Here is an 11,860-nt window from a genome sequence, read left to right as displayed (position 1 = left end):
TTGTTGGGGCGGGGGACGGGGTCACGAAAACGGGGAGGGACTCTGCAAGAGAAAGGGTTAGATCTGATCTCTTACCATTCGCAGACTTCACCTTGTCTTTATCTTGAAGGATAGCTTGCGTTATCCGACCTCCACTATTGCGCTGTCAATGAAGTGAGTGATCTAACTTGTTTCGTTTATTATTGCACTCCAACAATAATCTTACTTCTTTTACAGTTTTTAGAAAGGTTGTCAGTCGAACGATTTTCTAAAGGGAGAAAGGGGGCTGTGGGGGGGGGGGGGATAAGTCCATGATCTGGAAAAGTTCCAAAAGTTTTCCGTATCCAGCTACCATGTCGAAGTGGTGGCAGGATACGCAAATTTTTCCCATGATTTATCAAGCATGCAGTTGAGTCGCATGAAGCGAACTTTAAAAGTGGAGGTCGGATGTTGCCAAGTTTTCCTTACCTGAGTCCGGCAATGACTCCGGCGATGACTCCAATGTATACGTCCACAAACCACATATCCATAGATATATTTAACTTTAATATCTGGTGCCAGTCTCTTGAGGGTAGTTGTCAGCACATAATATGTTTTCTCTTCTTGCAACTCAGGAAACAGTCTTGAAGCTTGGATGGACGGAGCTCGCTGCGAGCAGCCTCGCGGGAGTGCCTCACAAGCCGCTCCCGTCCTTGGTTCACCGCTTACCTGGCTGCCTCAGAGTCGGTCCCCGTGCACTGCGTCAAAGAAATATGGGGAAATAAGGTAGACTATGGAGGGGCACATTGTCTCCCCCGGACATGTATGTGCCCCGGTGTGGCAAAATAAGGCTGAATTGAAATATCAGTGGAACTCACGATATTAGCCAACGGTCAGTGACAAAAACGCACATGGGTCACGCCAAGCTTCGGCACCGATAAAGAACATCAATACACGCCGAGGCATGGTCCCACGGCCGGCCTCGCATGCAACCAATGTGTCTCCATCCCTGTTTGCTTACAAGTTGTCCTATACTGCTGGAATGTCACCCATGGATGTCAGCCTCTTTGCTGAATAGTGCTTGATATCGTCAAGCCACCCCCTTTTTGCAGGTGATCTCTGGGTTTGGTATACGAGACCTTCAAGAAGAACTCTTGCCGAAATATCTCTAAATGCACTTCATTTTTGGCCATGGCAAATTTTGATACCAATAAAGTTCGTCCAAAAAACGTCTTCCAAATCCCACATAATAGAGCGGAGTGCTGCCACCCATGCAAATACTGACAATCTAATCTGAATGCACGGCTATTATTTGCCGAATGAGCACTTAAAAACAACGTAAAACTCCTTATTTGCATAACAAAGACGATCTTCAATGAGGCAACATTCCACGGTAAAACCCCGATCACAGGAGGAATGTACGGAATGACTTGTTGGGTATAAGTCGCAATCCCGGATGAATTTTATTCGGGAGATCAAAATTGCAACTTACGTGGTGCTTTTCAGTGGGGACATTTTTTTCTCCTAAATCGATTTAGAAAAAAGGGGAACATTTTTGAGGATGGCAATAATATTCTAAACTAAAAAAAAAATGTCTCCCGGACGAGAACAAATGGCGGGCTGTAGCAGAAGTAGCTCGGTCACCCTGCAGCGATAATGAAAACAATAACGATAACAACGCAGAACGCATTTTATTGGTTGGGTTGCTCAGCGCTGAATACGCGCACGCTTATTCAACCAATCGAGGGCGTGCATTGTAAACGTTCTCGTTTTCGTTCTCGTTTTCGTTCTCGTTTTCGAGGCCTCGGCTCGTTTTCGTTCTCGTTTTCGAGGCCTCGTTACCGAGGCCTGTGTAACCAGGCCTTTATGGAGACCAAACCAGTGTTCTTTGGGGCTCGGACGGTACGGAGGCTAGCTACACCATTCGCACGCGGAGATGTACCCAATGCCAGTGGTGGTTGTCTAAGGCCAGGGTGCACCCAGTATTGAAACGAAAAAACTTCCAATGTGCAAACTCAGATGAAATTATCCATCTCGCACTTTTATCCTCCAGAAGTCTGCTCAATGGGGAGTTTCAAGACCCTTTGAGTTATTCTCCCTCCAAGAAACATCCAGACACCGGTGTAATTTGTTTCAACCGAGCAAAAAATCTTGAAAAAAGTCCTTAAACACATCCCGGCAAATAGGACCAGTATTTCAGGACTGCATGCATAAACATCCGAAATACCTCAAGTTGGAAGTCCAGTTTTTTTTATTGGGCTCTCAAATCTGTCTAAAAATATATTGAGGGCCTACTTATGAATGAGGCCGACGCCCTGTTTTCTCTCTATTTAGTGGTGTGCATGCACCCGCCGCCCACCAACGAAATTGCAGAACTTCATATTTCGTGCAACATAGTGGTACTAATTAATGAGGCAACATCCAGAAGAACGAAGTGTGCCCAGTGGTATGGTCTTTAAGATTATATAATAAAATTTCATATTTTGTTTGCAACATGAAGGGTACATTATAATTTACTTTACGGCTAGCGCAGCCTAAACAGTTCTACGTTTAAAGGCAGTGGACACTATTGGTAATTAATCAAAACAATTATTATCACAAAACCTTACTTGGTGACTTGATGGTATAAAACATTGTGTTTCGAGAAAGAAGTAATTTTCCGCGAATTTGATTTCGAGACCTCAGATTCAGAACTTGAGGTCTCGAAATCAACCATCTAAACGCACACAACTTCTGTGACAAGGGAGTTTTCTCTTCCATTATTATCTCGCAACTTCGACGAACAGTTGAGCTCAAATTTTCACAGGTTTGTTATTTTATGCATATTTTGAGATACACCAAGTGGGGAGACTGGTCTTTGACAATTACCAATAGTGTCCACTGCCTTTAATAATTGACGCGCTTTCTATAGTGGCTATTTAGGTATAAATGACTGTACATAAGTGAGCCGAAATAACCACCTCAAGATTTATTGTGCCGGTTTGTGGTCTTTAATACCAGGTAGTGATAATTTCATCATTTAAGCAACATGAAGTGTACATTTTAACCTTGGCGTGTTTGCGAGTTTGTCAATAGTTGTGTTCAGCACTGGATGATGTCTTAATTTTAGCAGTTAACTACTCAAAAATTTGTGAACACAATAATCTAATTCTGCTTTCTAGTTTGCTCAGTGATTTGTTTATGAATATTGAAATAATTGTACTGATAAGTAAAGATAATAAAAAAAATCGTTCAAAACAGACAGAAGATGAGATAGAAATTCCACCGCCTTGAACCGAATGGGTTATCATTTCCTTGAATATGCGGCTGACTGACCGGCCGGCCTGCAATTTTGGCCGTGTCCGAATTGGCGACTTCGGCTACAGCTACGGCTAGGGCGCGCGCGTCTGCCATTCTTCAACACTGACAGACGCGCTGATCTAGCCGTAGCTGTAGCCAAAGTCGCCCATTCGGACACGGCCTTAGTTTCTGTAGCATAATTGCCGCTGTCATAATGCATTTCAACGGGGAATTTGTTTTTATTCTAAAAGGGAATCCTTAAAAAAAACTTCTGTGAGGATGGCAAGTCTGTCCTACAGAATAAATATTTACAGCCGGACCACTATAAAGTTTGCATTGTTTTTATCACAATTCAAATAAGTAAGATTTGAACTTTGCATGGTGGAAATAAGATATAGAAGAGTTTGCGGTAACACCATGTAATAACTATCTCTAAATGAGTTGGGGTGGTTCTGAAAAGAACCGATGGTTTAACTTTGCAGAGTTAAACCAACTCATTTAGAGATAGTTATAACATGGTGTTACCGCAAACAATTACATGAGTTGATACATCCATCTTTCTTTCTTTTCTCTCTTTTTCTTAATTTTTTTTGTGGGGGGTTTCGATTCAAAGCACCTGGAAAGCTTTTCACTAGAAGGATACACAAATAATTGAAAACAACAACAAATCTATATAATTGCATTCTCTTGATGTGGCTTTATTTTAAAAAATACACTCAAACATAACATGGAATTTGTTCCTACACGAGCTTGAATGAATGAATAGCTTAAATAAATCTCCTGAATTTGAAAGAAATAGCTATTATAGCAGAATGTAAAATAGTATTTGGAAAACTCTATATACATTATACATACCCAGGTAAAATATTTTTCCTATTTCAGTCCGATTTCCGAATTTTTCTGATCATAAAAACTAATATCAGAAAAACTGTTATTAAATAACCTGAAAAAGTCTATTGAAGGCACGGGACACCTTTGGTAATTGTCAAAGACCAGTCTTCCCACTTGGATTCTCACAATGTTTCAAACTATAAACAGCTCTCCATTGCTTGTTACCAAGTTAGTTTTTATGCTAACAATTATTTTGAGTAACTATCATTATAACACATCTCTTGCTTGTTCTGTATTCTGGTTGGCTGAAAGACGGTCACATGGAATGAACTAATATAGTCTAATGCTCGCGAGCGCGTGCTTTGCGGGAACTAGTACCCGAGCGGGCACTAGTCTTTGAAAATAGTGCCCGGTTACAGCACCCTCTCTTGACTTGAACCGTGAACAGCAACTACAAAACTTCCTTTCTGTTCTTATTTGACAATTAAGACCGAGCTGTGTTATACAACACATACTAACTGGCATAATTCGGTAACAAGTGTCTCGGGCCTATGAGTGACCAGAAGAGAGGCTTATTTCCCTCGGCCTTCGGCCTCTGGAAATAGGTCCCTCTTCTGGTCACTCAAAGTCCCTCGGGGGAATAGACGTACACTAGTTACCTCATTGCCAGTCAATATGTTTATAATAGTGTCCAATGCCTTTAAAGTCAAAACAATATGAACAAGTATTCAGACTATACGCCTCTCTTAATATTTATGCATTACATCATAATTCTTACCCAAAATGAGGCTATGACAGTGGCTGCGCCCATCGCCTCGTTTTGGGTTAGCATTGTGACATACCTCATGAATAAATATTAAGAGAGGTGTATAGGTCAGCCCCTGTGCTAGAACAATATGTTCATACTTTCTTCCAAAGATCACATTTCCTGCCTGCAAAAGGCATTTATATAACACTACATCAATAATGCAGCGCAAATGGAACTTGCATAAAGAGTCAGAGTTTCTAATGGAGATAGTGAGTGCATTCCAGGTTTGTGGAGCAAATTTGAGAAAACGCGGCTTCATGCATGGCGTTTTCCCCCTAAAATTGTAAGCTTTGTAAAGTAAATACTATTTTTACAATTTATAAAAAAAAACTGTTACTTTATATACAACAAGTCTCTATCTGTAAACAGCTCCCTCTATCGATCGAATCTCTGCAACCGCCTCCGTCGTAACTCGTCTTCGTCAACGTGTCGCGATCCCTGTGACCCTTGACCTTGTTGCTGTGTAAATTCATTAAGGTTTGGGTAAAGCCGAGAGCCGTTCTGCTGGTCCTCGTAAGGAGGTGCGCTGGGCCTGGCTGTCGCAGACGAGGGACTGCTGTTTTCTGAATATTGAGGCCTGGAGGGTCTACTGTTGCCTGTTGAAGAAAATAAAACAAAAATCCGAGTTAAGTGCTAATTTTGTTTGGAAAATTAATTTGTAAAAAGGTAATAACTTGTTTAACAGGCGGGGGGCAACTTGCTCCCCCCCCCCAATCAAAAATTTGGGCAGAACAGTGGGTAAAATTCCAGCACAGCAAAAAGAAAACAAATTGGAAAGAGAAAGCACAAAATTGTTACTTTTGCTTTAATCTTTGTAACAGTTCAGGCAGATCTACCCTTCTGCCCCCTTTAACAAAAGAGTCCATTTTAATCAAAGAGTTCGATGAAAAGCAAAAGAGTCCATTTTAATCAAAGAGTTCGATGAAAAGCTTTGGGAATAAAAAGTCTGGTTTAAAAAGTTCAACAGGCAAAGATAATTGAGCAATGACAAAAGTATTCATGACAGAAACTTACAGTTAACAATCTAGTTCTATACATTAAAGACAGGCTCCAAGGTTAAATTCAGTTTTGTGATCCACTCGTTTTTCCAGTAGAGTTCTTATGGAAGTACAGGGAAAATTACGAATCTCTAACATGCAAAAAATAAATAATGGCATGACCCTAGAATAATTTTAACAGTGTAAAATAAAACCCTTTCACTGAATTTTGTAAAAATCCAACATCCAATGTCGATGTCGCCACCATAATAACCACTATTTTTAATAGTTTTTCTTCTTGTTCAAGCGACTTGAGCAAATGTTTTTGCGCGTGATAAATAACTTTATTATTATTTCTATTATTAATTATTGTTATTACTAACTGACCCTGACGAAGGCTAGCTCTGATAGCTTCCTGCATTTGCTCTTCTTCGTTCATCCCTGCAGCATGTCTCTGACCCGGCATCCCAGAGGAGTCATAAGGGGGTCTTTGGCCTGACGTTCCCGCGCCCGTCGTTCTGCCCCCTGTAGTCTGTGATGTGTAGGTGTACGACCTTCGACCAGTTGTTCCTGCACCCTGAAATCCTGTCAGGGGTGTGGATGAAGGAAGATTCAGTCAAATAATTAGTGGTTTATAAAACGATTCCCCGTTTCTGGCAGCACCGAATTTCTGCACTAGCCTTGTAAGCATACAATGCCTAGTAACGCTGAGTATGCACGCACAGAAGCCAAAATTCGCCGCTAACCCGTGAAATAGGCTTGCTCCAAGCACAGAATTCCCTGCTTCCGTTAGTGCTGATTCTGTGCTTACGGTAAGCAGAGCACCGATTCGGTAAGGTAAGCTAAGAAACCCTCACCTGGTCTTGAGGACAGCATTGCTGGGAGTATATCTAGAACATCCTTCAGTGGTCCTTTGACGAATGCTAAACCGACCAGGATCCCAGCCAGGTGTCCTGTGAATGAGGCACGGGGTATCAGGAGCTGGATGAGTACCAGCTCAGCCCAGCAGGCGTAGCGAGAGGGCACTGGGAACATCCCAATGACATACTGGGTACCAGCGGGGGTGTAGTGGGTTGTTAGGACCTTCAGCGCAAATATCACACCTGAGGTTAAACGCAAACAATCACATTGAAGAGAGTAAAAGCAGTGGACACTATTGGTAATGACTCAAAATAATTATAAGCATAAAACCTTACTTGATACCGAGTAATGGGAAGTTGTTGATAGAATAAAACATTGTGAGAAACGACTCCTCTGAAGTAATGTAGTTTTCGTAAGGAAGTAATTTTCCACGAATTTGATTTTCTAAAATCAAGCATCTGCAAGCACACAACTTTGTGTGACAAGGGTGTCTTTCTTCCATTATTATCTCGCAACTTCGACAACCAATTGAGTTCAAATTTTCAAGGGTTTGTTATTTTTAGCATATTTTGAGATAAGACTGGTCTTTGACAATTACCAAAGGTGTCCACTTGTATTTAATACTTGATGTTTAAAAAAGTAGGCAAGAAAAAAAGTATGAATTTACCTGAAAAGCCAGCTGCACACGAGACTACATACGATTCATCTTCCAAGGCCTCGGCAAGGGCAAAGTTCAGTCCAACCATCGTGGCGTTAGTCAGAAGCGAGAACACGGCAATCAGATAGGCAAAGTATAGCGTCCCAAACCGTCTCTCAAGAGATATACCTAGGCACGAATACAACAGCGAATTAATAACGAGCACTATGGACAGTTACATTGTTCAGCAGGGCTAGTTGAAGTGGTGGATGTTATTGGTCAGACAGTAGGAGGGTTGACTGTATACTGCGTAGATGCATTCACCTCATGATATCATATTGCAGGCTAGTATAGTTTATAAGTCATTCAAAACCACAGTGGATGATATTGAACAGCCACACAGTAGGAGGGTTGACTGTGTACTGCGTAGATGCATTCACCTCATGATATCATATTGCAGGCTAGTATAGTTTATAAATCATTCAAAACCACAGTGGATGATATTGAACAGCCACACAGTAGGAGGGTTGACTGTGTACTGCACTGCGTAGATGCATTCACCTCATGATATCATATTGCAGGCTAGTATAGTTTATAAGTCATTCAAAACCACAGTGGATGATATTGAACAGCCACACAGTAGGAGGGTTGACCGTGTACTGTGTAGATGCATTCACCACTTGATATCATATTACAGGCTAGTATAGTTTATAAGTCATTCAAAACCACAGTGGATGATATTGAACAGCCACACAGTAGGAGGGTTGACTGTGTACTGCGTAGATGCATTCACCTCATGATATCATATTGCAGGCTGGCACAGTGTGAAACTCAAAAGAAGACTCAAAACTAAAATGGGATGATAATGAATGGTCAGACAGTAGGAGGGTTGACTGTGTACTGCATAGATGCATTGACCATGTGATATCATTTTCCAGGCTGGATTACTTTATCTACCAATCATTTAATGGTCAGTCAGTAGGAGGGTTAATTATAAATGTATTGTGTAGATGCACTCACTACATGATATCATATTGCAATCTTGCATAACCTATCTATCATTCAAAACAAAAATTTAAGATATTGAAAGGTCACATAGTAGAAGGGTTAAGATGAAGTCTAGGATTGTTACCTTTCCAAAGAAACGACACCATGTTGTAATAGAGGTGCCAGTCGTCCAGGTGGAACCAGGCCGCTAGGGCCAGTCTAGTCCAGTCCCCTTGGTACCAGACGCTATACGTGCTCACACAAACATTCCTTATTCCCGGATTACGCAGGTACATCTTTATGTATGGATTCAGGACCTTGGAGACAACAAATTATTTACTAAATTATTATCATTCAAAAAGGGAGAGAAAAAAATGGGAACTAAATTAGTTCAAATTTGAAAATCTGCTAATAATTGACCTTTTTGCAAATACCCATTGCGCAAACACTAACTGTTGAATGAGGTGCATGCTGGTCTAGCTAGTGATTAAACTTGATCGCCAGCTAGACCATCATGCACTTCAAAAACATGATCTACAAAAAGGGGTGCGTTTTGGCGGTCGTAACCAATAACTGTTTCGGTTGAGCGTGCCATCGGTTAACCACTGGCCAGTGACCCAAAACAGTTAAGCCCGGTTCATACTTCCTGCGAATGTGAATGCGAAGCGAGTTTGACAAGAATTTGACGTCACTCCCTCCTTTCGCAGCGATTATTCGCAAGGGAGTAGAGCAGAGTTCAACTGCTGCGAATTGTTCGTTGCGAAGTCGTGACGTCAAGATTCGCTTCGCATTCGCATTCGCAGGAAGTATGAACCGGGCTTTATTGGTTACGACTGCCGAAATGCACCCAAGGTTACGGTACCAAAACCCTTTTAAACTACATACCTTTAAATAAATGGCAACATTTATAGCAATGGTGCCAAGCGTGGTCGGTGGTATACGATCCAACCCGACTCGCATCAGCTGCCCAGCCAGTAGCAGGAGACCAAGTCCTTCGGTACGTCGTCTTCCACGATTACGAAACATCGCTTCACAGGAGGTAGAGGCAGATTTGATGATGTAACACTCAGCAGACTGGTTTTAGTTTAGGCTTTCCACACCCACACAGCAAAGAAATGACCGGCAGAAGATATGCAACAATCAATTTCCTTATTTCTGAAACAATCAAATTTATTTATATCATTAGCAAAAGTTATCCTTTTGAAAACATAATTACATTTTACTAAAAATTACACATAAATCGGGGAAAATTTAGCATTTATTACTAGACCTGGCAACTGGGGTTTTGTAGGGCTAGTTGTGGAGCTAGTACTATAGGGCTCTTTAGGGCTCTGTACAGCTAGTTGCGATAACGTTACTCGCCTCCAGGGTTACGTTATCGTACTACTGCAGGGCCTATTAAATAAAATGTCAAAAAAATTTTTTCAAAAAAATGAGTTCAGAGCCCCAGTTGCCGTAGGTCTAAACCATTATTATTTTCCCAGTCCACGTGCACCCACACGGTGACCATGCCACACACGTCCTTTTATAAATATTTTGTAACATTTTGTTCGTTTTTGCCACATACAAAAGTCATAAATAGTGTTGTGATAGCTTACCTTTTTGTGGTTTAATAAAAGTATTCAGTTCAGTAACTCTTCTCCAAAATAGCACAACGTAGGCCTACCCAGGTTTTATAAAAGAGAAACAATTTTTATGACGTCTGTGTAATACTATAATAGCATTGAGCTGGAGGAGGTAGTAGAAGCATGGAGCAATGTAGAAGGTAGTGGCACCCGTGTAGTACACTCGTGCCTCAGGGTGTGTGCCATAGAGTCCTTTCTCTCTATGGTGGTGGTGTGGGCGATATGTATTTTTAAAAGAACTGTGTTCGTTGTAGTAGGGCCTAGTATTTGTATTGCCATTGGCTTGGTTGCATTTTTAACATTGCATCATTTTTACAAACCTAAATTTTAAATACACGTGTCCTTATTTATTTTTAGCGCAAACGTAAGCAGGAGACCTATCTATATTATTTATATCTTGCTGATACGAAGGGTATGTATTAACTCAACTTACATGTTGCATGAAGGATACAAATGACGGAAGAAAACCAAAATAAAGACGTGGACCACTGCGAGAGTAGTATTTAGAAGGGTCTATTTACATTTTCAGCAGCGACTGACTGCTTCCGTATTTAACTACCAAGAGAGGGCGCTATACCAACTCAACCCCACTAGAAAAACAATGCTCCCATAACATAGGCGTACATGAACAGTGCAAACAAAATTCAAAATATTCAAAAAGGCACGAAGTCTCACAGTTTTTCAATAACAATAAAATATTCAAAGGAAAATATTCATTGACTCTTGAACTTTGATCCTCAGCTCAATTTGATACGGGGAGTCCATAAATAAAGGCCCGTCGAGTTAGTCTCCCGCCAAAATAAACACATCACCCGGCCCGCGGTGTGTTTCAAACGCCCGCCGATGATCAAAAGATATTGGGTGCGTTCGTTAGCTTCCCTGGGTCGACCCCGGTGTGTGGCGTGATTTTTTCCAGGACAAACGTGTGCAGATAATTACCCACGTTCGTCTTGGGAAAAAAACCAGCCACACACACCGGGGTCGACCCAGGGAAGCTAAACGAACGCACCCATAGTGTAAGTCGCCATACGACGGGGTACATAATCTCTGGGGATGGGGGTGGGGGAGGGGTGAATTTCACCCGTCACATACATCGAGGCCCATTTTTATAAAACCTGTAAGCACAAAAAAATTGCTTAGCATGAAATTTCTTCCTTGATAAAAACAGGATTATCAACCAAAATTTCAATTTGTTGCATATTGCTTGATGTACTGGTATTCAGCCGTTGTTTGCTACACCTGAAAATCACGTGGCAATTTGGTTGGTAATCCTGAAGAGTTTGCGGTAACACCATGTAATAACAATCTCTAAATGAGTTGGGGTGGTTCTGAAAAGAACCGTTGGATTAACTCGACGTTTCGATCAGTATGCTCTGATCGTCTTCTGGAGAATGCTGGACTCTGATGCTGGTAATCCTGTTTTTATCAATGAAGAAATGTCATGCCAAGCAAATTTTTGGTGTGCTCTTACAGGCTTTATGAAATCGGGCTCATTGTCATGTAAAAATCTGGATCCACGTTAATTCTAACCCGGGGTTTTGAAAGTGTATGATAATTATTCACATGGGCGCCATGTTGCCGGTGTCAATATTGGGAACAAGTCGCTGGTCCATATTTTTTGTTTTTGGAGTGAAAATCAGAGGCAAAAATCGGCCATTTGTAATTCATGCAAATAATTATGCATTTGCCCTACTTCCCTTTTTCAAAATGTTCGTTATATAATAATATGTTGTTTGAGGGTGTCAACAGAAATTTTGCCGAAATTTATTTTTAATGCAATTTTTGTCAGGGGTCAAGCCATTTATGTGCATTTGACTAATGCTTGAGTTATATGCCGACATTGTATACAAAACATTAAAAGTTATATGCATTGGAGTCACAATTATAGATTCATAAA

General features: G+C 41.1%; 1 protein-coding gene across 2 annotated transcripts; it reads right to left on the bottom strand.

Annotated features, from left to right (window-relative positions):
- Nucleotides 1-4,701: 4,701 nt before the first annotated feature.
- On the bottom strand, nucleotides 4,702-10,497 carry LOC117298959 (rhomboid-related protein 4-like). Of its 2 annotated transcripts, none has more exons than XM_033782348.1 (7): nucleotides 10,397-10,497; nucleotides 9,224-9,493; nucleotides 8,484-8,655; nucleotides 7,382-7,540; nucleotides 6,711-6,956; nucleotides 6,241-6,438; nucleotides 4,702-5,472 (listed from the first exon to the last, which is right to left on the bottom strand). In XM_033782348.1, the coding sequence occupies exons 2-7, from the start codon at nucleotides 9,362-9,364 to the stop codon at nucleotides 5,252-5,254; spliced, it is 1,137 nt and encodes a 378-aa protein (XP_033638239.1). In that variant the 5' UTR covers nucleotides 9,365-9,493; nucleotides 10,397-10,497; the 3' UTR covers nucleotides 4,702-5,251. The 2 variants fall into 2 exon arrangements, with proteins under 2 accessions (XP_033638239.1, XP_033638240.1); XM_033782349.1 differs by lacking the exon at nucleotides 10,397-10,497 and adding an exon at nucleotides 9,937-10,252.
- Between the last annotated feature and the right edge of the window lie 1,363 nt (nucleotides 10,498-11,860).

Source organism: Asterias rubens, chromosome 13 (genome assembly GCF_902459465.1).
Source record: "Asterias rubens chromosome 13, eAstRub1.3, whole genome shotgun sequence".
NCBI classification, from domain to species: Eukaryota; Metazoa; Echinodermata; class Asteroidea; order Forcipulatida; family Asteriidae; genus Asterias; species Asterias rubens.
The sequence above is the reverse complement of the archived record's forward strand: the minus strand, read 5'-3'. Positions and strand labels throughout refer to the sequence as shown.